General features: G+C 48.0%; 4 protein-coding genes across 11 annotated transcripts; 1 reads left to right on the top strand and 3 right to left on the bottom strand.

Annotated features, from left to right (window-relative positions):
* Positions 352-6188, bottom strand: LOC8062974 (putative disease resistance protein RGA3). 6 transcript variants are annotated; one of them, XR_002454215.1, is made up of 6 exons: positions 4826-6184; positions 1915-3857; positions 1664-1839; positions 1382-1532; positions 1159-1258; positions 352-1042 (listed from the first exon to the last, which is right to left on the bottom strand). XR_002454215.1 is itself a non-coding variant. In XM_021463171.1 (2 exons), exons 1-2 carry the CDS (start codon positions 5924-5926, stop codon positions 1804-1806), a joined length of 1137 nt encoding a protein of 378 aa, XP_021318846.1. In that variant the 5' UTR covers positions 5927-6188; the 3' UTR covers positions 1670-1803. The 6 variants fall into 6 exon arrangements, 1 of the variants encoding a protein (XP_021318846.1); XR_002454212.1 differs by having other exon boundaries at positions 1378-1532; positions 1664-3857; positions 4826-6183; XR_002454213.1 differs by having other exon boundaries at positions 1159-1261; positions 1664-3857; positions 4826-6183.
* LOC8054148 lies at positions 6996-20334 on the bottom strand. Of its 3 annotated transcripts, XM_021463157.1 has the most exons (7): positions 17172-20334; positions 16738-17078; positions 16305-16403; positions 15920-16207; positions 14612-15322; positions 13892-14086; positions 6996-7321 (listed from the first exon to the last, which is right to left on the bottom strand). In XM_021463157.1, exons 1-6 carry the CDS (start codon positions 19903-19905, stop codon positions 13892-13894), a joined length of 4368 nt encoding a protein of 1455 aa, XP_021318832.1. In that variant the 5' UTR covers positions 19906-20334; the 3' UTR covers positions 6996-7321. The 3 variants fall into 3 exon arrangements, with proteins under 3 accessions (XP_021318832.1, XP_021318825.1, XP_021318829.1); XM_021463150.1 differs by having other exon boundaries at positions 16738-20334; XM_021463154.1 differs by lacking the exon at positions 6996-7321 and adding an exon at positions 13340-13447 and having other exon boundaries at positions 16738-20334.
* LOC110436321 lies at positions 10881-13112 on the bottom strand. The gene is made up of 3 exons (XM_021463085.1): positions 12263-13112; positions 11230-12153; positions 10881-10996 (listed from the first exon to the last, which is right to left on the bottom strand). The coding sequence occupies exons 1-3, from the start codon at positions 13110-13112 to the stop codon at positions 10962-10964; spliced, it is 1809 nt and encodes a 602-aa protein (XP_021318760.1). The 3' UTR covers positions 10881-10961.
* Positions 23377-27684, top strand: LOC8062972 (succinate dehydrogenase subunit 5, mitochondrial). Its single transcript, XM_002466600.2, has 4 exons — positions 23377-23647; positions 25407-25711; positions 25791-25976; positions 27406-27684. Exons 1-4 carry the CDS (start codon positions 23509-23511, stop codon positions 27460-27462), a joined length of 687 nt encoding a protein of 228 aa, XP_002466645.1. The 5' UTR covers positions 23377-23508; the 3' UTR covers positions 27463-27684.

The raw sequence follows: 27834 nt of genomic DNA, 5'->3' as shown, positions 1-27834 counted from the left end.
GAAGTCCGGTCGGTCACCTCTGTACGGCCGCCGTCTCGCTCGGGATCGTTTCAGTCGGGCTGCCCTCTGCATCGTCCTGCTCTCAGGCATCTGGGGCGCCTCCGGGCTCCAGACGCCCGCGAGCGTCCAGCGTCCAGCTGCAGGCCGGAGCAGTGCGCATGGGTGTCCGTGCCGCGCTTCGCTCCCGCCTGCCGCTCCGTCCGCCGCCACAAGGTCGACAAAATGACATGTGAGGAGGGATATATTTTGTTAAACAATGTTGACAAAAATTTACACAGTATGGCAACACCACCACTCAATGCGCCGCTACTTCCCCTTCCTCGATTTCAGGCACCAACCAGAACAGCAAAAAAAAAAATCTGTTTTCTCTGCTATTGCATTAACAAAGGGTAGAGAATGTAGTATTTTCGTCTTATTTGGCAATTAGTGTCTTTCTCTATTTACACCAACAGAAACCATCAGAGCCAATGCAAGTGTTTGGCAAAGCACAATCACTTCTTGGCCAACACAGCGAGTTAACACACTCTGCTCAAAAAATCAGCGTAACGCGTTCTGAAGAGCGGAGAGATCTCCCGTGCTCTCTGCAATGTGTTATGCTACTGTACTTTCGGGCCGGGGATCACATCACAACATGAAGCGCTACAAAATAAGACAGCAAACAAGTGGTAAAAATGGTAAAAATCCAACCACGAAACGGTGGCATCTTCAGTTTTGAACACCAATGGACGAGTGTCAGCTCGCAACTTCCGGTTCCGGGCTTCCGGCTTCGTTTTTTTCTCTCTGTGCGGCCGCTGCCTCGCTCGGCGCCCGTTTCATCAGTCGGGTGCCGCCTCTCGCAGCTTTGGCGTCCGCCCCTCTTTGCTCGCCCTGCCTCTGACGAACTGGGGCGCCCGCGCCTCATCCGGCCTCCAGTAGCCTGCCTGATGCCCGCGCGCGATCAGCGGCAGCCCGGAGCAGCGCCGCCAGAAGCTCCGCTCCGGTGCCTGCCTGCCACAAGTCGCATCCGGATCCGCGGGGGCTCTGCGGGCGTTCCTTTCCTCTCCTGAGATAAATATTTGTACTGTTGCTTTGTTAAACAATGTTGACATCAGCTGTATGGCAACACTACTATTGAACATCAGCTGCTGATCAGGGAGACCAAAAAAGAAAATAACTTACACATTCGGTCGAGAGTGTGAGCGTATGACAACACTAGCCTACCATCACCACCCGATTTCAGGCACCAATGCAACCTGCTTAACGGAAACACAGGTTTTCTCTGCTTCCAATGTTACAGTAGCAGATCAGAGATCACTCGTCACCAAGAGAGCAAGAAAATAGACACCACCAAATTGGCATGTACATATATAATACCATTGACGTTTAGACATTTCATACCTACCATAACGATAAGCGACGTTGTTGGATGGAATGGAGTGCTCTGGGGTAGCAGTCTGAAGTCTGAACCACCTTCCTCTACCCTTCAAATTATTTCTGCGTCATTCCTCGCTTCTATTCTTCCATCACCTCATTTTCTTCCTCCTCATCTCAATCTTGAAAGGGCAAAATGAAGATAAAAACATGTTTAGATTTGTTAAACAAAAGTCATTTCATGTTGCTTGCCGTACCAATTTAAATTAAACTATAAAGCAACTGAGTAAGTAGAAGATGATCGACACCGCACCTGTGGACTCGCCCAAGTATACGTCGAAGGAATACGGCTCCTTGGTGTAGTATATATGACGGTCGACCTCATCTTCAGTTGACGCCCTCCCATATGCCTTTAGCTCCTGGACGTGCTTGATCTTTCCCCACTCAGAGGAGTCATCTTGTAATGCTATCAGTTTGAGCAAGCTTGGGCTGCAGTCCACATGCAACTTATTTAGCTTTGTCTTTTGTAAGTATTGTGGGAGTGCTTTAGCACGCAAATCCCACCACTCGAGGCTTTGGAGAGATGGCAAACGATCCAATTCCTTCAATGCTGGGCAGCTGCTAATGTCAATCCATTCCAAGTTTTTGTTGTTGCTGATCCTCTCTAATCTTGGGTTGTTATATGACCAAAGTTTGACTAGTGAAGGGAAGTTCTCTATAGAGACCAAGTGGCTGATATTTTGTAGAGTCAAATATCTCAATTGGGATGCATGATGTGCAAGTCCTATGGGAAAACATTGTAGTTTACAGTGCTGAACACGAAGCGACTCTAGAACAGGCATTGCAACTACATGCTGCTCCCACTCCCACTCTGTCCATTCGAACATGCCAATAAAACCAAGGTTTCTAAGCTTAGGAAAGGCAGCACCGGTACCATGCGAAATATGATGTGGCTGCCTCCTTTTGTTCTGTTCTCCTATCTGCACCGATGCCCCATCACCGTCATCACCCAACAAGGAGTGGGAGGGGAGGAGGAGATCATGCCCAATACCTTGGATGGAGGGAGCACGTTCGATCCAAAAGTGATCAAGAAAGGGGAGCTGCCCCAATCCATTAGGCAGTTGCATGCAGCATGCGTAGTCCTTTAGCACGAACCGACTTAAACTCCCAAAGGCTGACATTGCTCTCATCCACTGTGGTAGCCCACGTGCAAAGTATCCTCTGATCTCCAGGTTTTCTATGCAAGTTGGAGGGCAGAGATTAGCCAGCACCTCCCCTATTCTCTCGTGCTCTTCCTCGCTGATGTCGTCTTTCAACACCCAATTTTCTCCGAGCCTGCTGGTAAATATCAAATCTAAGCTTATCAAATGATGTTTATTGCTAAGCATTGCTTTAGCAGCCATAGAACCAGAAGGTGCCTTCTCCAAATTCTTTATATTAAGTTGTTTGAGCTTCGACAGAGGCCCTAGTTCTTCTAAGCTGCACCAGCCATCTGTGCTATCATTTGAATCTGTTGGAAAACCACACAAGTTCACTAAATCTTTTAGCTTGTGGAAGCCACAAGGAATTGAAGTGATGGTCGTGCCAATTAAGTTGAGTGAGTTTAACTTCTGTAGCTTCAGAATGCTATTAGGAAGCCGAGAGACGTTTCTACACCCAAAAAGGTCAATATCTTCAAGAAATTTTAGATCCCCTATGTCTCGAGGGATTGTGGAAATGCTTGTGCCAGAAAGACACAAGTTCCTTAAATGTTTGAGGTGGCATATGGAATCCGGCAACTCAACTAGATTTACATTATCTAGAGATAGTACTCTTAGACAAGAAAGGTGGCTCAATAAATCCTTCAGCTCAACCATGGTGCTTCCAAATAACATTAATGTTCTAAGCGAAACTTGTTTTTGCAAAGTGTCTATCATTACTGTCTTGTTTGATATAGAGAGGTGACGAAGCTTTGTTGTGCTAATAAGAGTCCTACTAACATCCTGGCTCCCACTAATAAGTACTCCTTCGTCTTTTATTATAGACTGAGCACACGAACGAATGACGTCGTGCATGGTGCATGCTGTTTGACCATAGGATCTTTTATCTGGGTCTAGAAGATTTCTTGAAAGTAATTCTTTGTAATAGTCCTCCCCCAGATCTTCTAGTGTCTTTGAGGTTATCTTGTCTTGTATGTAACCTTGTGCAATCCAAAGCCGGACTATATCTCCCAATCTTATCAACTCATCTTTAGGGAAAAGTGAACAATACAGAAAACACTGCTTCAGGTGTGAAGGCAAGTCTTCATAACTTAAATAGACCGCTCTGTCAATATCTCTGTCTATTCCTTCTGCCGGCCAAGTGTAGTTACAAATATCCGTCCAAGTGTCTCTTGTTTTACTTTTGCGGCGCAAGACTCCTCCAAGCACCTTAACTGCTAACGGTAAGCAATCACAGTTTTCCACAATTTTTATTCCAATGCCCTTTAATTCATTGACATAGCCGTCATCACTTTCATTTAGAACTACCTATCGGGAGAGAGAGAGAAAATGCAGCACAAGTGTGAGAGAGAAAGTAGGTGCCAGAATAAAAATTGATGTTGTGTGAGCTATGTTCTGTTCTAAAACATTGCAGTTTCCAGTGCGCCAGTAACTAGAGCAGAGGTTGTAGTAGAATAAAACAATATAAAATGGGTAAATCAAACAAATCATTCCTCATCAAGTGGATGCTCTATTAAAATATGGTCATGATATATGTTATGGTAAAGTTAATTGCAAACCCAGATATATAGCGGGATGTTGTGTTGTTTCTAACACCGTGTATTGGGAGCTCTGTTCATAGTACTCATGGTGTGCGCGTATCAAGGAAGCACTAAAATATCCCGTCACCTTAGACAACTACTTGTTGTATTCTACTTAGCATGGTTCCAATATATGCCTTTTTCCGCTGTTTTCTATTTTACATCTATATAAATTTATGGTCTTTGAAAGTTTTCCTCACAATAAACATACAGAAAATAAAAGTAAAATACTTGTAATGAGATGAAATATAACATATATTTGATAGCTAGTACTATGCATGACACTATTAAATTATACTTCATCGGATCACAAACATAACTAGGATTTTACTAAGTCAATTTTTTACAAATTTAACTAATATAATATCTATATAATATGTTATGCCAAATAAAAATAACATCTTTCATAATAAATTTAGGCATGCGAATATTGTGTCCAGTCTATGCAAAGTTTTAGATACTAATGGTGAATGTTAAGAAATCCATACTAAGGACAATCTAGGACTTCTATTTGTAATTGAGGACATATATCAAAAGTATTTGGTTTCATGCATTGTTACACTATTGTTAGCGTACAAATAAGTAATATGATAAATAAAAGTTATCAACCTGGTTTTTAGTAAACCCCAAGCATCTTCTGTTTGCACAGCTTGTCAACTCGATGGGTAAGTAATATGATAAATAAAAGTTACTAACCTGGTTTTTTAGTAAAACCCAAGCATCTTCTGTTTGCAGCTTGTCAACTCGATGGAGATGTTGGGCATTAATCCCACGAGCAACTTCATCATTTCTTGTGGTCACCAAGACACGACTACCAGGAGCACCATAACTGAGTGGCACTCTAAGCAGGTCGTTCCACACCTTTTCTCCCCACACATCATCCATCACCAACAAAAACTTCTTCTTTTGCTCGACCATCTTCATCAAAGCACGCTCGAGCAGGTCCTTGTTTCCCGCAAAGCCTTCATGGTTTTGGTTGGCACCAAAAGAAGCTAGAACACTTTGTAGGACACTGATCTCGTTGACTTCCTGGTTAACACTCAACCAGATTCTATCCTCAAAGTTCTCCTCTATTTTATTGTCATTGAAAACCATCCTAGCAAGGGTTGTTTTGCCTATCCCACCCATGCCAGTGATAGCAACAGCAACAACCACGTTGTTGCTCTTGGATTTAGCAGGAGTATCCACCTTCTTGATTAGTAGATCAACAATTTCCTTTGTATCCTCCATGATCTTGTCACCGACAACATCAGACGGGACAATGAGTGAACTAGTCTTCTCTGACAACAAATTGGAAGCATTGTTGACGGGATAATCTGAGGAGTTGATTGCCTGCGTGATGAATCCGAAGCGGGAGCTCCTCTTCTCAAGGTCCTCCAGTCGCTGGTTGAGGGCTTGGATCTTCTTTCCAATCTCATGCACGACAACAGGGTTGCGGAGGCAAAAGAACATCTTGGGGATGTTCCAGTTCCAGCACCCTGAAGTGCTTTTCGTTTTCGGAGCAGAAACTGATGATGAGGGATCTTCTTCTTCTCCACCCTCCATGATCTGGCAGAGATCAAGGATGTCGTCGGCGTCGTACATGACATCCTTGAGCTCCCTGACCCATCCATCCGTAGCAGAGTCGCGGATGCGCCTCCTCTCAGCGTCAGCCAGGATCCTGCTCAGGTCACCGAGCGTCGTCTCGAGCTTGGTGATCTCGCCCGGGACACCGAGAAGCAACTCCACCTTCTCCTTCGCCATGCCAACCAGGATGTCCGCCAGCTTGGACGCAAACGCGTCCAGCACCGCCGCCATGAGCAGGGAATTGGGTGGACACAGCAGACGAACAGAGCGCCGCGCTTCTGCTCCGTGCTGCTTGTGGGATGCTTTTGTAGATATTTATTTACATATAGGAGAGAGAGAGCGGTTGGCTTGGTGAAAATTTGCAAATATATTCGACCAACGCGTGTCACAGTTTTTATTCGTAACTTGGATCAGTGGAAGCAGGAAGAATAATTCCGCCATAGCCGCTTGCAAGGAAGATTCGCATGGTGTTTCTCTTTCATGCTTTAGGACATTTTGTTAGTGAAGCTGGAACAATATGGTGCCCTTTTCATAGAATAGAGAAGACGCTTCTGAGCTTTAATTACTTTACCGAGTGGCCTGGACCGAAGCCCTACCAAAAACTGCACAGCAAGCTTTAGAGATAGGAGAAGCATCTTTTTTTTTAAGAGAGATAGGGCTAAGCTAAAGCCTCCATCTTTTAACTAAAGTCAACAGACACAGAATCCATTATAGCCTATTCGATACTCTTTCATCCTGAACCACAAAAGAAGCATCTTTACTTTGCCAACGTGCATCTTATGTGGACTACGACGTTAACCTCCATGACATGCGAACGGGCACCCACCGCGGGCACGCTCAGGTCGATCTCGCTGGGGCTATGGGCACGGTAGCACCACTAACGTGGCCGGCGTAACCAGCAGCTTATATGCAAATGCCTATAGCGTCGTACAGCCGCCATGACATGCGAACGGAGCAAAAACATCAAGACCGAACGCTCGAATTCTGACGCTGAACGCAGGAGACAACCGACACAAATACGGTCACCGCACACAAACAAAACAATAAAGAAGCAGAACCCAGGAGAGTAGGAGACTTAGGCCCTGTTTGGTTCCACCAACTAAATTTTAGTTAGCTAAACTTTAGTCACTTTAGTAGCTAAAGTTCCAAACACATTGACTAAAAGTAGTTAAAATAGTTTAGTTTCATTAGTCACCTAGAGTAGCTAAAATAATTTTAGCTAGCCAAAATTTAGTTGGTGGAACCAAACAGGGCCTTAGTAAAGGTCGCAAGTTTCAGAATATGGTCTGATATTTTAATCTGGCCGTTATCCCAATCTTCAGCAACTGCAGGGATCTGAGCTGCATGCATGCTGAGTTACGTAATCCACAAATTCAAGTTGACACCACATCGAGGTCATAGCAATGTTAGATGGTATATGAGTGACTGGGAGTTGGGAGCCACCAGGCAGTTCGCATCTGGTACTAGTAGTAGAAATTCGACATAGACATGAGTAGAATCGATCGATCTCAGAAAGGAAGACTAGGGGTTCCTACAAGTATTTTTGTCCCATCATCAGAACTTGCTCCACTCATCAGCCACAGCCAATCATATCCCCACCAGGGTCAGTTACGTAGCCAAACGGTCCTGCAAACAGGGCAACCAAAACACCATGGGAGCAAGTCAGATGAAAAACAAGCAAAAGCTGCCATGTGCAACGGTGCTGTAACGGGCTAGTTTCAGCGTGTCAATTGCAGAAGCCTATGTGCTGTGCAAAGGTTAGCTACCTTCAGGTGATTCAAATTGCAACACAAAACAGTGATCAGTTGCAGCAGCTTGTGTAATGTGCAAACATCAGCTACCCTCAGGTGATTCAAATGCAACACCAAACAGTGATCAAGTTAGGGCCTTTGGCGTGACTTCCAGGTGCTCTGGCTCCGGCTCCTCCAAATGGGGCCTTAATTTTGGATCATGTTGTTAGAATTAGGGTTTCATTAATGGGCTCACCCTAAACCAGGGTGGCCATATAATTATGGATACATGGGCCTCATGGGCCTAGCCTCATGGGCCTCATACACATATACTCTAACATCCCCCCGCAGTCTGAACTACCGTCGCAGCGGAGTTTACAGACTGGACACGAAAGAAAGGAAGTACAACACACGAGCCCCCCCACAGACACAACTAGCCACTGGTGATGTTGAGGCTGGTGCGGAACTCGGTGAAGGTCGAGGACGGGAGACCCTTGGTGAAGATGTCGGCGAACTGGGAGGTGGTCGGGACGTGGAGGACCCGAACATCGCCGACAGCGACCCGGTCCCGGACGAAGTGTAGATCAATCTCCACGTGCTTGGTCCTCTGGTGCTGCACAGGGTTGGTGGAGAGGTACACCGCACTGACGTTGTCGCAGTAGACCAGTGCGCTCCGGGAGAGAGGGCTGTGGAGCTCGGCGAGGAGCTGACGGAGCCAGGAAGCCTCGGCCACGCCGTTGGCGACAGCACGGTACTCCGCCTCGGCACTGGAGCGGGAGACGACCGGCTGGCGCTTGGACGACCAAGACACCAGGTTGCCGCCTAAGAAGACGGCGTAGCCAGAGGTGGAGCGGCGGGTGTCCGGGCACCCGGCCCAGTCGGCGTCGGTGTAGACGACGAGCTCGGTGGAGGGCGACCGTCGGTGAAGGAGAAGACCGAGGTCGACTGTGCCGCGGAGGTACCGTAGGATCCGCTTGAGAGCGGTGAGGTGTGGCTCCCTGGGATCATGCATATGAAGGCAGATCTGCTGAACTGCATAGGTGATATCCGGCCGGGTGAAGGTGAGGTACTGAAGTGCCCCGGCAAGACTCCGATATGCAGTAGGATCTGTCACTGGTATACCCTCAGCCTCTGAGATCTTGCCCTGTGTGTCAACTGGAGTGGAGCAGGGCTTGCAGTCAGTCATCCCAGCTCTCTCCAGGATATCAAGAGTGTACTGCCGCTGGTGAAGGAGTAATCCAGCAGGGTGAGGCTGAACAGTGACCCCGAGGAAGTGATGTAGAGCACCCAGATCCTTCATGGCAAACTCCTGCTGAAGAGAGGCGATGATCCGCCGAAGGAGTGACTCAGTGGAGGCTGTGAGGACAATGTCATCAACATAGAGCAGCAGATAAGCAGTCTGAGTCCCATGGTGATAGATGAACAGAGAGGTATCTGACTTGGCCTCCACAAACCCCAGAGTCCGTAGAAAAGCAGCAAACCGATGGTTCCACGCCCGGGGGGCCTGCTTGAGGCCGTAGAGAGACTTGTTGAGCCGACACACCATGTCAGGACAAGCAGAGTCAACAAATCCCGCCGGCTGACTGCAGTAGACTGTCTCAGTAAGAACGCCATGCAGGAAGGCATTCTTGACGTCCAGCTGATGCACGGGCCACCCGCGCGTGAGAGCCAGTGAGAGCACCGTGCGGACGGTGGCCGGCTTCACCACCGGGCTGAAGGTCTCGTCGTAGTCGACACCGGGCCGCTGAGTGAAGCCCCGGAGAACCCAGCGAGCCTTGTACCGCTCAAGGGTGCCGTCAGCCCGGCGCTTGTGGGTCCAGATCCACTTGCCGGTGACGATGTTGGAGCCCGGCGGTCGTGGCACCAGATCCCATGTCTGGTTGGCGAGGAGGGCCGCGTACTCCTCTTCCATCGCGCGGCGCCAGTGAGGGTCCAGCAAGGCCTCGCGCACGGAAGAGGGTACCGGTGAGACCTGCGAGTCCCCGGGCATCGCCGCAAGAGCCCGGGGCTGCAGGGTCCCAGCCGCGTGTCGCGTCACCATCGGGTGAACATGACGCGGGTGTCGGTGAAGGAGCGGTGGGTGGTACACCGGCGTCGCGGCCCGAGTAGCTGGATGCCGCGGCGGCGGGGTCGGTGTCGCCGGCGGAGAAGACGTCGCCGGTGGCGCAGGTGACCCCGGCGGAGAGGGGGCCACCGGCGCCGCCGGATGCAGCGGCGCCAGCCGGGCACGTCGCTGGTAGACGCGCACCGGCTGGGCGTAACGTGCCGGTGGTGGGGCCGGAGTCGGAGACGCCGGCCCGGGGCCCACGTCGGGAGCACGTCGCTGGTAGACACGCACCGGCTGGGCGAAGCGTACCGGTGGCGAAGGTGCCGACCCGGGACCCGCGTCAGGCGCAGGGGCTGGGCCGGAAGGTGGCACCTCGGGACCCGGGCAGGGTAGAGGCCCCGAGGTGTCACGGGCGACAGGCGACGTAGCAGTACCTGCAGGAAACACCGGAAACGGTGGCTGGACCACCGGGTCAGTAGGAAACACAGAGGAGAGGTCATGCTCCGAGGTGGAAGCAGGAGTGGCAGTGGTGGAAAAGGGGAAGATCGACTCGTCGAACACCACATGGCGAGATATGAGGACTCGACGAGAGGTAAGGTCGTAGCATCGGTACCCCTTGTGATCCGGAGAGTACCCAAGGAAGACACAGAGAGTCGAACGGGGTGCCAGCTTATGAGGAGCGGTGGCGGTGGTGTTGGGATAACACGCACACCCAAAGACTCGAAGGTGATCATAGCGAGGAGGGGTACCAAAGAGAGCGTGGTGAGGTGTGGGAGCTGGACAAGCAGCGGAAGGAAGGCGGTTAAGGAGGTAAGTGGAGGTGTGCAAGCTCTCGGCCCAGAAGCGAGCAGGAAGAGAGGCCTGGAGCAGGAGAGTGCGCACGGTGTCGTTGGTGGTGCGAATCATGCGCTCAGCCTTGCCGTTTTGAGAGGATGTATACGGGCAAGACATGCGCAACTGGACACCGTGAGAGAGAAAGAAGGCACGGGAGGCGGAGTTGTCGAACTCCCGACCATTGTCACACTGGATAGCCTTGATAGTGAGGCCGAACTGAGTGGACACCCAAGCGAAAAAGTGGACAAGCGCGGGGAAAGCATCAGACTTTGCACGTAAAGGAAAAGTCCAGGAATAATGAGAATACTCATCCACCACCACAAGATAGTACTTGTATCCAGAAATACTGATGACAGGAGAGGTCCATAAGTCACAATGTACAAGGTCAAAAATGCGGGCCGCATGAGAAGAAGAACTAGAAAAAGGAAGACGAACATGTCGGCCCAGTTGGCACGCATGACACAAATGCTCATCGTGAGCCCGAGTACATCGAATATCGGAACTACGACTAAGCTGCATCAAAGCATCACGTCCAGGATGGCCGAGACGCCGGTGCCAAGTAGTGGAGGTGGTGGTGGCGAAGGCAGCTGACAAAACCGGCGAAGGAGGCGAGGCAGATGCCGGAAAGCGAAGAGTGTAAAGGGGCCCCGTGCTGTCACATCGGAGCAGAGGACGCCGGGAAGCCAAATCCTTCACAGTAAGACCAGAAGAGTCAAACTCGACAGAACAAGAATTGTCAGCTGTAAAACGACGAATAGAAAGAAGATTGTGAACCATAGAAGGAGCAACAAGAACATCAGGAAGACGAAAGGAACCATGGGGGCCGGCAGCACCCACAGAGGTGACAGGAAGACAAGACCCATTAGCGACCATAATGGACGAAGGGAGAGATGGAGAAGGAGGGCGAACAGAAGAAAGTATACCGGGGTTAGGAGTGGTGTGGTAAGTAGCCCCAGAGTCGGCGACCCACTCCGGCCCGACTGGGGGTGTCAGGGCCATGGTGCTGAAGGAGTGCGCCAAGGCCGCCTGGTCCCAGCCAGCAGACCCGGGCAAGGTCGCCGGTGGAGTAGCCCACGAGTGCGCGGGGAACGGGGCCGCCCACGGGGTCACTGAGGGGAACCCCGGGGGAGCACCCGCAAGCATGGCCGCCGGCGGGCGAGGCTCGCCACCGGAAGCCTGGAACGGCCACATGGAGATGCGCCCTGACCATGGGTTGTTGTAGGATGGCCAGGGTGCACCCCGTGGAGGTGGCGGCGGCGTCGTGTTGCCCCCACGACCTGCTCCACGTCCCCCACCACGACGACGGCGGCCGCCCCGACCCCCCCCACCCCCGCTCGGCCCGGGGGGAAGGGGACCAAGAAGAGACGACTGTGGTGGGGTGGCGGGACGGGGCGGAGTGGCAGCGAGAGCAGTCGAGGAGGAGGACGAGGACCCCGAAGCGGAGGTGGACCCAGGCTGTAGGCCCTGAGTAAGCTCCTCCATGACAAGGTCGTCACGGACCTGCAGGAAGGTGGGGAAGGGCCGCTGCCTGGTGATCCACGTCCGGAGGTAGGAGTACCGGTCACTGAGCCCGCGGAGAACGTTGAGGACCAAGATGCGGTCCTCCACGGGCCAGCCGAGGTCGCCGAGGGAGTCCGCCATACCCTTCATCTGGCGGCAGTACTCGCTGACGGAGAGGTCTCCCTGGACGAAGGTGCGGAAGCTCGCGTCGAGCCGCAGAGCCCGGGCTTCGGCGTTGCCCAGGAACTGGCCCTCGAGCGCCAGCCAGGCCCCGCGAGCGCTCGGGGTGTTGCGGACGAGGTCGTGGAGATCCAGGGAGATCGTCCCCAGAATCCAGGAGGACGACGCTGTCGAGGCGAAGCCACGAGGGGGTCGGGACCGCCCCCGCGGCGTCGAGGAGGACGTGGTCGTCGAGGGCGTAGCGGCGGAGGGTGAGGAGGACCAAGTCCCTCCAGCGAGCGTAGGAGGGCGACTCGGGCTCGAGGACGACCGGGACGAGGAGGCGTATGTTCTGGACGCCCCCTGCCTGGTAGTGGAGCTGCACCACGTGGGGGTCGGTCGGATCGTGCCAGACGACCGGAGCCGATGCCGAGGACGTGGTCCCGACGTCAGGCGAGGCCGGAAGGCCGAGGAACTGCTCCGCGTCGGCAATCTGGCGGGCCAAGGCGTCGGCCACGTCACGCTCGCGCTCCCAAGCGAGAGCGGCCTCACGCACGCGGGCCCGGCCCTCCGCAGCTGCAGCACGAGCAGTGGCGAGAGCGGCGAGGAGGGTGGAGTCCGGACGATGCATCACGGGCGGCGGAGGCGGTGCAGGGAAGGGAGTCGTGCCCACGGCAGGAAGCCCCCTGGACAGGGCGCCCCCGGCTGTGAGGAGTGTCCTGGGCAGAGTCTCCATGTCCAGGGGCATGCCAAGCCCTGCAGCAATGGCGGCAGCAGCTCCCCGGGCGTAGGCTGCTGCGCTCGAGTCGTCGTCTGCTGCAGGCGCGCGCTCCCCTCGCGCCGCACGCGCTGCAGCCGCGAGCGCTGCCGTGTCCGCGAGCGCTGGAGCATCCGGGCGCACGTCTGCGTCCGCGCGTGCTGTGTCCGCGCCCGCGCGCGCCTCTGCCGCCGCACGCGCCGCGGCTTCCGCGGCAGCCGCCGGCTCCGCGCTCGCGACGGCCGCCAGGAGGAGAGGAGGGCGGGTCGCGGCCGGCAGGGGAGGTCGGGCGGCGGCGGCGGCGGCTTGGGCCCAAGTCGGGTAGGGCAGCGCCGGGAATTGCTGGAAATAGGGAGGAGGAGGAGAGGGAGGAGGGTCCCGGCCTGCCATGGCGGCGGCGGCGGCGCCCAGGCAGCTGGCCGGCCGGCGGCGGCGGCTGCTGGCCTGGAGGCGGCTGGGAAGGGGAGGAGGAGGAAAACCTAGGCTTTGATACCATGTTAGAATTAGGGTTTCATTAATGGGCTCACCCTAAACCAGGGTGGCCATATAATTATGGATACATGGGCCTCATGGGCCTAGCCTCATGGGCCTCATACACATATACTCTAACACATGTCGCCCAAAAGAGAAAGGGGTCCAAACCCACAATGGCAAAACGTATGCAGACCTGCTGTGCCATTCTTGTGTGCATGATAAATAGCATATGCAGTACTAAGAAAAGGACACTATAAGAGAGCAAGTTTCAGCATGTCAGTTGCAGCAGGCTGTGTGCTGTGATAGAGCTAGTTTCAGCATGTCAGTTGCAGCAGCTTGTGTGATGTGCAAACGTCAGCTACCTTCAGATCATTCAAAATGCAAAACAAAACGGTGACAGACTTAATGTTGGATCAAATTATATACGTAAAGAAAACTTAGTGTTGGTTCATGTTGCGTGAAAATAGGGGCAGAACCAGCAATGGCAATGCAATGCTTAAACAGGAAATGCAGTACCTACTACCAAGAAAAGGACACTATAAGAGAGTAAACTGAATAAGTGCCCTTTTTTCTTCCTTTTCCTTAACTGCTAGGCTGTAAATCATATTTATTTGAACATTTACACAGAACAAACCCTCAACGATGTAAGGCATATTCATATGAACTTTTGATACAAAAAGTAAACAAGTACATACCTATTTCTTTGGAAGACGATCTCTTGGATGATGGAATTTGCAGTTCATCTGAAATTTACAATAACCATGCTTCATGTAGTGAGGACACTCAAGTTCACCAGGCCTTTCAGGATATATTGCCTGTTCGTGTTGCTGCAGAACATTCTGTGACTTCGTGGCAAAATCATGTCCATAGTCAGTACCATCAATTACTCCCTGAAACAACACAGCTCCACAGTTCAAATACCAGAAAGGAGAAATAAACCATGTATAGTTGAAATCAGTCAAATCACAATGTGAAAATCTGTGAACACATAACCCCCCGCTCGAACATGCAGGAGAGCTGCATATCATTTCATTAAGAAGAAAGTATACAGTGGAGACAAAGGAGATCTCCCACCCCAAACAGAAACAACTTGAGGCCATTTAGGAATAAAATTTCTTTGCAAACATCAGATCAGGAATAACAAGCACAGATCACAATGCTTAAAAGACAAGCATGCACACTCTTTCTTATCTACATAACAGATAATCAAATCATCATTGTTACTGTAGTTTGAAACCAACTAAAGAATCTTGGAATGCCACAGGTAATTTGAAAAGGTGTGTTCAGTTACTAGCTTGTGCCTTTTCCAGTGATTAAGAAGTAAGGTAGTGACTAGCAATAGGTACTACTAATTAAAGAGAAGACAAGAAAAAGAACTACCACTGAATGAACTACCATCAATAATAAATACATACCCCTCTGCTTGGGCACCGAACTTTCGGGTGATAAAATTCACAAGCTGATCCAAATTGGCATGACCCAGTTTTCATGTAGAATGGGCATTCTGCCAGATGCCACCCACTTGAAAGTTTTGGATGATTGAATATACATGCTGATTCAAATTTACATTTCCCAAATTGCATGTAGTACCGGCAATCTGGTTGACCAGGCCTCTCAGGATATTTTTGTTGCTGATACATCTGATCTTGTAGTGTGGTTCTAGCTGCTGGGTGGTGTTCGTTTGCAGCAACTGACCTTTTTGGACTTGCTGGACCCTGCATGCTTGGGGCTATATCCTTCGGGTGATGAAACTTACAGTTTGCACCAAATTTACAGGACCCGGTTTTCACATAGAAGGGGCACTCAGGTTCACCAGGTCTGTCAGGATAAACCATCAGTTCTCCTGATAGTGCTGGCTCCTTTTTTGGATGGTATCTACTTGATTTTTCTTTTGGATGGTATCTACTTTGGAATTTGTCTTTTGGATGGTAGGTACTTGAAACTTTGTCTTTTGGATGGTAATATTGGCACGATGATCCAAACCTACAATTACCAAATCTCAGAAGGAAAGGGCATTCAGGCCTCTCAGGATAGCCCCCATGTTCCTGCTTGCACAAAGGCCCATCTGAACTATCCGCCGAGCAGCAGCCATCAGAATCATCTGAAGCAGATGCCCAATCAGGATCCTACTTGAAGCAAATGAGAAAAGTTATTAAGAATGCATTACTATGGCCACAGTTTACATAGTACATGTGGAATTTCAAAATTGAAAAAGTGACAAATCTGCTTTACATGAATTAAAAGGACGCATGTCTAATAAAATCAAATAGTAGCATGCAAAATTCCCTAACACTTCGGCTCAGCTGCCAAAGGCTAGTCATATCAGATATTCAGAATGCCTTTTCACATAAAGATCCAGGTCTATAGGTTCAACTCAAGCATCTACTAGATTCAACAAATATTGGAAGATACTAGTGCCACATATTTATTCAATCAACAATATGAAAAAACATCTGAGCAGCGTGTCATGATTTTTGAGGTCATATGGCTTGGGTTTGGGTGATAACATCTGAAAGGAACAAAAAAAGAATAAAAACGAAATTGCAGTCCCAATGAAGATTGGAAAAACATTCATCCATATACAAGCAGATATGCTACAAGAAAATAAATAGGGTTTCTTTTCTAAAATAAGTTGTAGAATTCCAAGATGTGGGGAAATGAATATTTACATATACAGTTACATAAATGTACAATATTCAAATAGACAGCATGTATGGATGTACCTTTTTTATCCTCATTTCCTTTTCTTCTGTACAAGGGGGCACATTCTGAGGAGGTAAAAGCATCCGAATTATGTTTGGAGGAAGAACCTCAGGAGAAAATCGTGTGTCATCCATGGTTCCATGTTCAGGTGACTTCTTTGAGTGTGGTGAAGATTGCAAGTTAGTATCATCCCATCCCGTTGCCGTGTGGATTTGAACATCAAGAACTTGCTCGGGATGGTTATAACAACATTTCTTTCCATATCTGCATGTACCATAACGCATGTAATAGGTACAATTCCTTGCTCCCTGATCAAAGAACGAAATTTGGCTCAGCAGCTTTAAATGTGAAGCATAGGTTTATGAATCAGCTTAGATGAATAGAAGGAAACAGGAAAATGCATACTTCCCGAATGGGGAGGCCAACACGGTTCAGTTCCAGAAATTCAACTTCATGATTTCTTTGTTCAGAAGGGAAACTTGAAACTTCCAGTTTTGCTTTGAGCTGTAGTGATGAAAACATGTTTCAACATGAAAAAAGGACGAAAGTTATGCCAGATAATGATAAGATCCACAAATGCATAAAACACTAAACAACCATGACTTTCTAAAGTGCATATCACACATAATGGAAATACAGCAGGTCAGCACTGAAATCTTTATAGCATGCACTTCAAATTTAGATGGATAAAATGCATTGTGAAGGAAAAGAAAAAGATGCATGCACACATGTAAAACAAATCAAATAGAGTGAGATAGTTGATTGTATATCATTAACCAGATGAAAGAAGGCTGAGACTGAAAAGCCAGCGGAGTTAAGAAGTTAATGCTAATCTTACCCGTGGATGATTGAAATGGCACGATGACCCATATGAGCAGCTCCCGGTTGACATGTAAAAACGGCAGTTCAGTTTACCAGGCCTCTGTGGATATCCTTCAGAGAGAACAATCTTCTCTCTGTGCACCTCTTGATCTTCCACATCATTATTATCTGCGATTGTTTTCAGTTGATCACTGGTGTGTTGCTCCACTGCCTCATCTTGATCCTGTACAAAAACACCATTTTCAACTTGTTCTGCCACCATGATGTCCTCCTCTCGCGATTCTTCCACAGCAATGTCAACCTTGGCTGCACCCAGTATGCTACCAACACCTTCTTGCTCCGGCACCTCTGGATCAGCTGCAGCATTATTATCTGTGGTTGTTCTCAGTTGATCACTGGTGCACTGCGGCACCACATTACCCTCATCTAGTACAGAAAGGCCATCCATACCTTGATCTGGAACCACCATGTTCTCCTCTTGTGACTCCACACCACTGCAATCCTTAGTTGCACCTTGTTTGTCAATGGCATCTTCTTGATACACCTTTTTATCTTCCACAGCATTCTCACCCTTGGTCGCTCTTGCTTCATCACCTGCAGATTGTTCCATTTCCTTGTCTTGATCTTCAACAGTAATGCCATGTGAGGCCACACCCTTTTCAAAAATGGCACCTTCTTGCTCCACCACCTCTCGCAATTCTGCAGCATTATCTTCCATGGTTGTTCTCAATTGATCACTGGTGCATTGTGCCACCACATTACCCTCATCTAGTACAGAAAGGCCATCCACACCTTGATCTGGATCCACAACGTTCTCCTCCTCTTGTGGCTCCACACCACTGTCTTCCTTAGCTGTACCTTGTCTGTTAATGGCATCTTCTTGATCCACCTTCTTGTTACCTTCCACAGCATTCTCACCCTCGGTTACACTTGATTCGTCACCTGCAGATTGTTCCGCTTCCTTGTCTTGATCTTCAACAGTAATGCCACCAGCAGTCATACCCTTTTCAAAAATGGCACCTCCTTGCTCCACCAACTCTTGGAATTCTGCAGCATTAACCTCCATGGTTGCTCTCAACCAATCATTGGTGCATTGCTCCACCGCATTACCCTCATCTCCTGCAGACATGTCATCCCCACCTTGCTCTACAACCACCACGTCCTCCTCTTGTGCCTCCACACAACTGACATCATTGTTCACGCCTTGTATGTTGATCACATCTTCTGGATCCACATTCTCATTATCTTCCAGACCATTCTCATCCTTGGTTGACCTTGATTCATCACCAGCAGATTGCTCTACTTCCTTCTCTTGGTCTTCACCAGCAATACGATTTGTGGTCACAACCCTTTCGACAATGTCACCTTCTTGCTCCACCGCCTTTTGATTTTCTGCAGCATGGTCATCCAGGGTTGATCTCAGCTGATCACTTGTGTATAGTTCCACCATATTATCCTCATCCGATAGAGAGATGCCATCCTCAACTTGCTCTACAGCCACTACGTTGTTCTTTAGTAACTCCGCACCACAGCCATCCTTGAACACACCGTATTCGTCTACGACACCTTCTTGGTCCACCACCTTATCCTTAACTTCCACAGAATTTTCATCCCTGGTTGCTCTTGATTCATCACCATCAGATTCCTTCATTAACTTCTCTTGATCTTCAACAGCAATATCATCTGTTGTTGCATCCATATAAAAGATGGCACCTTCCTGCTCCACCACCCCTTGACCTTCTGAAGCATTATCATCCATGGTTGTTCTCGGTTGACCACTGCTACATTGCTCCACAACCTTATGTTGATCTTGCACAGAAATGCCATCCTCGCCATGCTCCGCCACCACCACATTCTCCTCTTGTGGTTCCACAGTTACACAATCCTTATGCAGCACCACCTCTTGATCTTGTGCAGCATTACCGTCTGTGGTTGTTCTCAATTGATCACTGATGGACTGCTCCGCTACTTTATGTTGATCTTGTGAAGAAATGTCATCCTCATTTTGCTCTGCCACCACCAAGTCATCCTCCTCTTGTGATTCCACAGGAGCACCATCCTTGGCTGCATCCAGTAGTAGACCAACAGCACCTTCTTCTTCCACACCCTTCTCTTCTTCAACAATACCCCCATCCTTTCCTGCTTTTGACCCATCATCGCTCCATTGTTCTACAGCTTCCAAAGCAGTGTACCACTCAGTTGCCCCTTCTTGCTCCACCACCACCTCTTGATCTTGTGCAGCATTACCATCTGTGGTTGTTGTCAACTGATCACCAGCGCACTGCTCCACCACCTCATGTTGATCTTGTACAGAAATGACATCCACGCCTTGCTCTTCCACCACAGCATTCTCCTCCTCTTGCAATCCTACAGAAACACCATCTTCAGCTGCATCCAGTATGTCACCAGCACATTCTTGCTTGATCACCCTCTCATTTACTTCCACATCATTGCTAGCCTTGACTGCCCTTGTTTCATCACCAGCACATTGCTCTACTGCAGCGTGAGAGTAGTTACTGTCATCTTCCACCACAGCAGCACAGTCCTCGGTGCCCCCTTGTTGCTCCACCACCACCTCCTGATCTTGGGCCACGGCTGCCCCCAACTCATCACCAGGGCACTGCTCACCAGGGCACTGCTCCCCCTCCTCCTCCTGACCACGCGTCGGGAAACAATTTCTGTTCCCAGAGCGAACATCAACAGCAAGGCCTACCTTCTCCCGACTGTCTTCAGTTGTACCCCACTCTTCCTCGGCCGGTACCAACCCTAGCTCCTCCAGCCCAGCACCTGCGCCACGCCCAGCAACCTGATCATCCCCGTGCTGCCGCTGGAGAGCAGCAAACGAAGGCATGTGGAGGCTGCCGCCGCCGCCCGAGGCAGCCGCGTCGTAGGAGGCAGGGGGGCCGTCGGCAGAGGGATCGAGCCCCGCCCCCGCGTCGAGTAGGAGCCCGAGGCCCACATTGGAAGCCGGCGGCTTGGGGCTGGAGAAGCGGCCGATGGCGGCGGAGAGGGTGGCGGGGAGAGGAATGGAAGCGAACAGCCTCCTCCCGAGGCCGCCACCACCGCCGCCGCCGCCGGTAGCGGGCTTGGACTTGGAGGCGGGCTTCGGCGACTGCGAGCAAGGTGGCGGAACGGCGGCCCCCAGGGCATCCTTGAACTCGTCCTCGTCCTCCACTCCAGCCATGGCGGCGGCGGGGCCAGGGGCGCGGCGTGGAGGAGGGGAGGGAGGAGAAACCCTAAACCCTCGATCAGTCTGGACGCTCCTCCCAACCACTCCGCTCCGCTCGCCTCGTTCTTCTGTCACCCACTCACGCTTCCTCTTCGCCTCGTCCTTTGGTTGGTTGGGGACTCTTGTATCGCAGCTGGCCTCGTGGGGGAGGGCAGGAGGATGGGCCCCGAGAGCCGTGGTTGTTTCTGTTTCCAGGGATTTGTGTACACGTTGGAAATAGTAGAATGTTGATTACTATCGAGATTGGCTTTGGAAACGCACGCATCACAGATTCACAGTCACAGGATCAGCTGGGAATCCGGGTCCTTTTTGTTTTGTTGTTGTTGTTTAATTAATGCACCGGGATTTGGTAATCCCTGGACATGCAGGATAGAAAGTCCTGGTTTGTTTTGAGCGCTTGGCCTAGAAAGTAGCAACGGCTGCTGTTTCCCCTGCAAATCTCCGCAGCTGAACAGGGTACTCCTTTCATCCCGACAAAAAAAAATTATTATGGGATTCATGTTGATCATTTTTTAAAAAGAATTGACTATTTATTTATAAAAAAATACTAGCAATATTTGTATCTCTAAATAAACTTATTATAAAAATATATACAATGATTTATCTAATAAAACTAATTATATCATAAATTTTAATATTTTCTCATATATATTTGGTCAAAGTTAAAAATATTTACATCTCGTGAAGTGGCAATAACATTGTTTATAAGGCGAAAGGAGTATATTCTTGGCACACTCCTAGTAATATTTTATTTCAACCGGAGTTCCTAAAAGGTGGAAGAAAGTTCTTTATACTACTTCACTAGGGAATTCAACTTAAATAGAGACGAGATGTTGCATCAAGTGTCAGATGCTTGCACGACCATTGGAATCGCAAAATCTTGTAGAGATGTAAGCAAGCTCGCGGGCAAACCCGCTTGCATAGTCTTCGATAGAACCTTGTATCATTGGTTATCCCTTGGAAAAAAGACGAAGAATGGGCTACTTATATTGGTTGATGGTTTGCCATATAATATCTAGCTACGTTATAGAATAATATATGTAAACGACTAAAACTCTTGTGGTGTATGACCTCAGCCTAGGCAATCGGTTTAAACCGACAAATCGGTTCGGTGTAATCGGTTTTGAAAAACTTCGGTTCCTGAACATCGGCAACCGATCGGTTGTCCAGAAAAACAGAAACCGGCGAATTCGGTGTTGGTTATTTGTGTTCGGTTTTCGGTTTCCACCGAACAAACCGAAGACTACATCAGCATGGAAAAATAGGAAGTGTTTCGGATCCAATTCTTAAGAGACAAGAAGATTTTTCTTCAGATCCAAGTATTCAAAATCTCATATTGCAAATAACGAAGAATAGAAAAAAACGATGGACATATGCTAAGATGCAAATGGCGGACGCAAGCCATCATCCACTCGGTTCGTAGATGTGCTGCCTCTTCGCTAGCCTCAGCCCTCCAGACGCCGCCGTAGTTTACACAGCCTGATGCGCCACCGCTCTACACTCCGGGCGTGGCTCGCGACGGCTCTGCCCCGCCCACGGTCGGCCCCGTTGTTGCCTTGTAGAGCTGTGTGAACTGAGCGGTGAGCAGGATGTGCGCCGCTGCCGCCGCCGCCTTGTTGACTTGTGGAGCCGTGGAGGACTCGTTCCTGGAGATAGGTTAAGAAGAGGGCTGTGTGGTTTATATACGAGGTGATGTTTGGGCCTTTGCTAGGCTATTGGGCCGCAGTCAGCTGGTTGCGCCTCGCTCATCCCTGTACAAATCGGTTTCCACGGTTGTTCGGTTCCTGGGGCTAGAAAACCGAAGCCGACACCGAGACCCGAACTTCTATGTTTTGAAAACCGAAACCGAAAACCGAAAAACTGACATTTCGGCTCGGCTCGGTTCGGTTCGGTGCGGTTTTCGGTTTCCGGTTAAAATGTGTCCAGGCTGAGTATGACCTAGGACGATACCAAGCTCTGATAATGTGGCTTCAGGGAAGGGGTAAAGAAGATCTCGCCTATCGAGAGCTAGATGAAATTGGAGACTTGAGACATTCAAGTGAAGGTACAAGTACAACCTAAGCACTGCAAGTAGAATCGAGGCAAAGAAGAAATTGGCAGTCATATCAAGTTGCTTGAAGAGTTTTACGTAAGCCCCTAGCCTAAATGTAAAAAAGCTATGCAAATTTATAGCAACAAGGCAAAGATGATGACATGCCATCTATGAAAAGAAAAAAAATCTTGCTTATAATGGAGCAGTGACCAAACAATGGAGGAACTTATCCATCGCCTTCTCCCTCACGTTTTGGTCTTTTGGATTTGGTACATAGATAGGATAAGTCATCCATCATCCTTGACATGCACATGATTATAGAAATATAATAAGGAGGCGAACAAGTTGACAAAGCATGGATGGGGTGATGAGACTTTATTATAGGTAAATTGAGTAGAGAATAATGGAAGACGCCTTTTTAGAATAGTGTAACTCATACTCCCTCTATTATTATTTTATTAGGTGTATGCTAATTTTTCAGTTTTGGCGATATATTGGGTGTGGGAGTACATAATAACGAGATAGAAGTCTAAATGCAAGCGTCCGTAGTTACTCATTGGCAGAACAAATGGACGCCTACTCGGTTGGTTTAACCACGTCACTTGCATGCATGTATAGATGGGCTATTAAAGGCACTCCTAACGCAGAAATCAATGTGGTTTCTATTCTTATTAACTGGGCAACGTATGCTATGCAAACTGATTTCGTATGCAAACTAATCTGATGGTTTTGGTGGGAGGTAGAACAATTAAGCACTTAAACCCTCCCACCACATCATCTAATCTATTATCTTTCTCTATAGCCCAAACGTTGTTACGTCGTTTCTTTCCGTCCGTCGTCCGTCCCTGACTCGCGTCTGACTCGCGTCGGTTTCTCTCTTACCCACTTTAAATGGACGGAGGTTTTGGGAACGGAAGACGGACACGGCACGGAACGGAAGATGGACAGGGTCGGCAGAAAAATATTAGCAGACTGAAATTTTCCCTCTTTATAGATAGGTATAGATTTAATGCTCTATGCATGTGCCGTAAGATTTGATATAAGTGGAAATCTTAAAAAAGTTTTTGGTTTTTGAGTAAAGTAAACAAGGCCTCACCTCCCTCACAGAATTTTCTTGGTATTCACAAAACTCTTTTTCACGCCTAACAAAGGATAAAGGAGGGGTATTTGTTAGCTCTAATTAAATCTTACTACACAAATTGTTATTCTGACCGGATCAAAGTCTTTAAGAAAGTTCATTCGCAAGAACTGGAGCGGTACACCGCGCTGACCGCACGACACGCCTAGCCCGCCCGCCGGCACCGCGTCGCACCGAACCCGACACGGCTCGCCCTGCCCCACGCCCGCTCCGGCTCGGGCTCTCGGCTCGGCCGTTCCCCTCCCATTCTTCTCCTACGCAGCCGATTGCGACCCTCGCCCCGAACACAAGCGAAACTGCCCCGCCTCCGCAGCCGCCGCCCGCGCCTGCTCGTCGCCTCTGCGCCTTCTCGGCGACGCCCCGGTTGGCGATCTCCCTGACCACGGCGATGGCCGCCGCCGCCCTCCGTTCCTCCGCCGCACGCCGGCTCCTGCGCCTCGCCCCGGCAGCCTCGTCGGCTCTGTCCGCTGCTTCCCGGCCCACCGCCGGGGTTGCGCCGCTCTCGCGCCCCTTCGCCGCGCTCTCAGGTACTCCTCCCCACGTCTCTTTGACTACCTGTTGATTTTACCGGATGTGGGTGCCTGGATCAGACTGATCTCTTTATCGGGGGCTTCAGGGGTTGATGATTCCTGGTTAGGATCCTCCTAGGTATGGTTGCCCTAATTACTAAGGAGATTAGAACTATAGGTTGATGCTAGTGGGGAGATTTATTACAATGCCAGAAGCTATTACTCCGTAGGCAAGGGCGTTATTATGCGAGAGTTTACGATTGACTGGAGTTGACATACTCTAGCTCAGAGATATCAACACGAAGATAGAGAGTTGCCTGGACACCTGCTCAGACAAACGTGAAATGTGTGGTCCTAGACAGTGGCGGAGGAAGGAACTAAATTAAGGTATGGCGAAGTGGCAAAGTAGAGATAACATAGGTAGCCTAAGATGATTTGAATTAAATTTTGGTTCATATTATCATATCATATAAATGAAAATTGTATTGATTTTGTTTCAAAAAAATCTTTTCAGAATTGCATTGATTTCCATTCGTCAAGTACGAAATATATGAACAAGAACATATGATAATATATAGATGAAAATGTTAAGAAGATAATTCTAATTAATTTTGCATTAAGTCGGCTGATAGAATTTGATTTTGACTTGAGCTATCAGGGTAGCTCCTGTCGTTGCCTATTAGCTCCTAACATAGTCACGTACCGCTGAACTCAAGGCACGATGCACAGGAAGGCGGAGCGCAGACCAGAGTGACGACTAGTGGTACCGGCCGCTCAGCTCTCTCAACAAATGTGTTCATATCGTTCTATTCTTCTTCTTTAGACCAATTTAGAGCAACAGATTGAGATCTCTTCAAAGCGTTCATGACATGGAATGATTTAGGAGGGAGAGTTGCTGAAAAATTGAGGTATGGCAAGTGCCACACCTTGCCATATGGGAAGCTCCGCCCCTGGTCCTAGAGTGTTTATTTCTAGGCTAATGTCTATTCAAACTTTTGAATGGACTCACTTTCTTATTTGTAGAACATGAGTGATGTTACAAACTAGAACAGCGGTTGCATGACAGTTAGGCCTTTGCTTCTGAAGCAACTAGACAAAAGGTTGTCTAGCCTTTGTTTGAGTACACGAGCTTCAGCAAATCAGCAACAAAAAATCATTGTTTATGTTTTGCATGTGTGGGGTCAGGGCGGCATGAGATATGTACTGTTTAGGGTTGCCCATCCTATGCTGATGGCTGCAAGGAGAGATGGTTTTAAGAGAAGGTGGATGGGAATAAGGGACATGGTTTTGAGAGAGGACGGAAGGGAATAAGGGACACCGTATGTTGTTGCACACCGCATTTGGGCGGTGAGGGAGGTGGCTTTTATGTAACCCAACTGTTTTGTTCTTAACCATGAACTTAGGGGGTGCAGTCATTAGCTAAAAGGGGATACAAAGGTTGCCTTTTTTTTTTCCTCTTTTCCATGTTAGTTTGCAAAGAAAATACTTGGTCGGTTAATACAAATCTTTCGCTCTAATTTAATATGTGCTGGATTATGTGAGAGGAATGGTTAAAGGGGATTCAAAGTGATTGAACTTCCTTAATGAGATTGAATTATTTTATGTGAAATCCTTGGAGTTGTGGAATTTTTTTCTTTGATTTGTGTTTATATATTTGGAAAAACAATGCTAGAAGAGTCAATGATGCCTTATTTGTTTTCATTTTGATGTGATTCTAATATTGCACTTCACTTAAAACTTCTCATTCTTAATTAGCCTGTCCATATTATAAACTCAGGTGGCAACAATCCTATCTCATGGAAACTGAGACGCTTCTTCAGTTCAAATGAAAAGCACTTGCCTGCAATATCTGATCCAGAGATAGAATCTGCATTTAAGGACTTGTTGGCTGCTAGTTGGAATGAACTTCCAGATTCTCTCGTAGAGGAAGCAAAGAAAGCAGTATCTAAAGCCACCGATGACAATGCTGGTCAAGAGGCTTTGAAAAATGTATTTCGTGCAGCTGAGGCATGTGAAGAATTTAGTGGAACCTTGGTTACCCTAAGAATGGCTCTTGATGATCTTTGTGGCCTGACTGGTGAAGTCAGTACTGTGATCTCTGTTTCCCCGTGTATCTTTTTTGGGGGTGCTTATATCAGTCTGATCAAGACAACTTTTGCAGAATGTGGGTCCCTTGCCTGGTTATATTGAAGATGCTGTTAAAGCTGCATATAATCGCTACATGACATATCTGGAGTCCTTTGGCCCTGAGGAAAATTATCTAAGAAAGAAGGTGGAGACTGAGTTGGGGACAAAAATGATACACCTCAAAATGAGATGCAGTGGCATAGGTTCTGAATGGGGAAAGGTATGTCTTCTGAATGGTTCTTGTCCCTGTGGTACAGTTTTACTTCAGGATCGTCTTATGCTGGTAGAAAATTAGAGATATGTTGCCGGATACTTTTGTGATTCTTGATGTTTGTAGAAGTTTCTCTGCTTCTAACTCTGCCGTAGTTCCTTTTAAGATTATGTTCAGTTTTTGTTCCATATGCAGTGTTACTGCATTTTCAATAGAATTTTATTCTTGTTTATTGCTTGACTGATTGTCTGATTTTTGTATTGCTGATCGAATTTCCCATGCTTGGTCTTTTGCCTATCTAAAGAAAATCTATTAAGAACTTGAATCTGTATTTTCTGCAACCATCCATCCATCCATTATTTTCCATACCAGGTGGAAGCCCATGATTTCCATAAACTGGTGTTAATTGTTCAGTTGCCAGTAGGATTCTAAACCTTGAGATTGATTGTATTTCACTTGGTACATAAAAAAGGGATAACTTGAAGTGGGTAATATGTATGTCAGTACGTGGGATCCTAAACCTTGAGATTGATTGTATTTCACTTGGTACCAAAAGAAGGGGTAACTTGAAGTGGGTAATATGTACTTCAGGCTTCTCAAATAGTTTTGTTTCTTCTTTTTTACCATTTTTTATATTTTAAGCAAATTATGTATAACAACTGACAATAGCTTGCTTGCTGTAAGTGTTCATGCACTGTTGAGTGTCATAGCAAGATATGGCAAGGATTGTTAAATTAGTTTGTCATGTATGTCATAGAACTCATGTTACCGGAATTGCATCCAATTACACTTTGCATATGAAATCTGAAGTACCAAATATGGCTCCTGTTCTGTCTGTGGTGAGGTGACAGCAACCGGCTGTTTTACTACCATGGACAAGCTAATGTCAATCCTCTCCATGGGTAGGATTTTGAAAAAAAGTGTATCGGACAATTTGGAATTGGCGATATGTGAGTTAGACTTTGCTTTATTGGTTCAGTGTAATTTTGTTATTTTCAAATTGGTAAATATTTTCCCATTTCTCCTACTTTCACGATAAACCAGCAAAACAAGCATGCATTCGGGCTGATTCCTGGCCAATATTGTCTTGTCTTCCTCTATGATCTTTTGCTCACGGCATTACTAGCAGGCAAGCATCTTTATAAGAATCAAATGGTCATGCTTTTTCAAACACCTCGTGCACATAATCATAATGTACCATTTATGGGGAAAGGATGTTCTGGTCTCATGCCGTTATTGCTATGAAAATGTACCTTCTCCTTTAGTTTTTTTTTCGATGCTGAAAATGAATTATGTCCTGCTCAACATCATAGCATGTATGGAATTATGTTCTCATTTCAACACACATCAAGCCTGCTTGTTGTGTAAGGACTGAAGCTAGTGAAATAGCATATATATGTAGGACTCCTTACTCATAATTTAACTGTTCTACTTGCAGATCTCCCTGATTGGCACCTCAGGGATCTCAGGTTCCTACGTTGAGCTAAGGGCATGATGGGAAGTTTGCAGATCAGAACCATGGAAATCATCGATGAAGTCTGTAGATCAGAATATGTTGATCTGCATTTTCCTTTCCCCTTTGTAGCTACCATGGCAATAACAATGAGATCATCAAACAGCTGTGCATTTTAAGTAACTCCAGATACTGACCTCTTTGTGTCTGTAATAAGAACGTGTTTACTTTGTTCATGAAGCGCTGATCATATTTCGCTCGCAACTCAACTTCCTTCAGCATTGCAAAAATACAGTGGCCTGTCATTTTTTTATGCAAGGGTTTAACAATCTCAATATGTGATTGCTACTCACTAACTAGTGGATTGTAGCATGTTAAATCATCACTCAAAATAAAGATGTGTTATATAATAAA

Source organism: Sorghum bicolor, chromosome 1, assembly GCF_000003195.3.
Source record: "Sorghum bicolor cultivar BTx623 chromosome 1, Sorghum_bicolor_NCBIv3, whole genome shotgun sequence".
Lineage (NCBI taxonomy): Eukaryota > Viridiplantae > Streptophyta > Magnoliopsida > Poales > Poaceae > Sorghum > Sorghum bicolor.
This window is presented reverse-complemented; position numbering and strand designations above follow the sequence as displayed.

What these genes read in the sequence shown, in the direction of transcription:
- LOC8062974 (XM_021463171.1), bottom strand. Translation starts at nt 5,926, where the DNA reads ATGGCGGCGGTGCTGGACGCGTTTGCGTCCAAGCTGGCGGACATCCTG. An exon ending in GGGTTTTACTAAAAAACCAG is followed by an intron (nt 1,840 to 4,825) that starts GTTAGTAACTTT and finishes TGTGGACTGCAG; the next exon opens with CCCAAGCTTGCTCAAACTGA.
- LOC110436321 (XM_021463085.1), bottom strand. Translation starts at nt 13,112, where the DNA reads ATGGCAGGCCGGGACCCTCCTCCCTCTCCTCCTCCTCCCTATTTCCAG. An exon ending in CGAGTCGCCCTCCTACGCTC is followed by an intron (nt 12,154 to 12,262) that starts GCTGGAGGGACT and finishes TCGCCTCGACAG; the next exon opens with CGTCGTCCTCCTGGATTCTG. An exon ending in CCACACCACTCCTAACCCCG is followed by an intron (nt 10,997 to 11,229) that starts GTATACTTTCTT and finishes CTTACTGTGAAG; the next exon opens with GATTTGGCTTCCCGGCGTCC.
- LOC8054148 (XM_021463150.1), bottom strand. Translation starts at nt 19,905, where the DNA reads ATGGCTGGAGTGGAGGACGAGGACGAGTTCAAGGATGCCCTGGGGGCC. An exon ending in GCCATTTCAATCATCCACGG is followed by an intron (nt 16,404 to 16,737) that starts GTAAGATTAGCA and finishes TCATCACTACAG; the next exon opens with CTCAAAGCAAAACTGGAAGT. An exon ending in TTGGCCTCCCCATTCGGGAA is followed by an intron (nt 16,208 to 16,304) that starts GTATGCATTTTC and finishes TTCTTTGATCAG; the next exon opens with GGAGCAAGGAATTGTACCTA.
- LOC8062972 (XM_002466600.2), top strand. Translation starts at nt 23,509, where the DNA reads ATGGCCGCCGCCGCCCTCCGTTCCTCCGCCGCACGCCGGCTCCTGCGC. An exon ending in CCCCTTCGCCGCGCTCTCAG is followed by an intron (nt 23,648 to 25,406) that starts GTACTCCTCCCC and finishes TTATAAACTCAG; the next exon opens with GTGGCAACAATCCTATCTCA. An exon ending in TAGGTTCTGAATGGGGAAAG is followed by an intron (nt 25,977 to 27,405) that starts GTATGTCTTCTG and finishes TTCTACTTGCAG; the next exon opens with ATCTCCCTGATTGGCACCTC.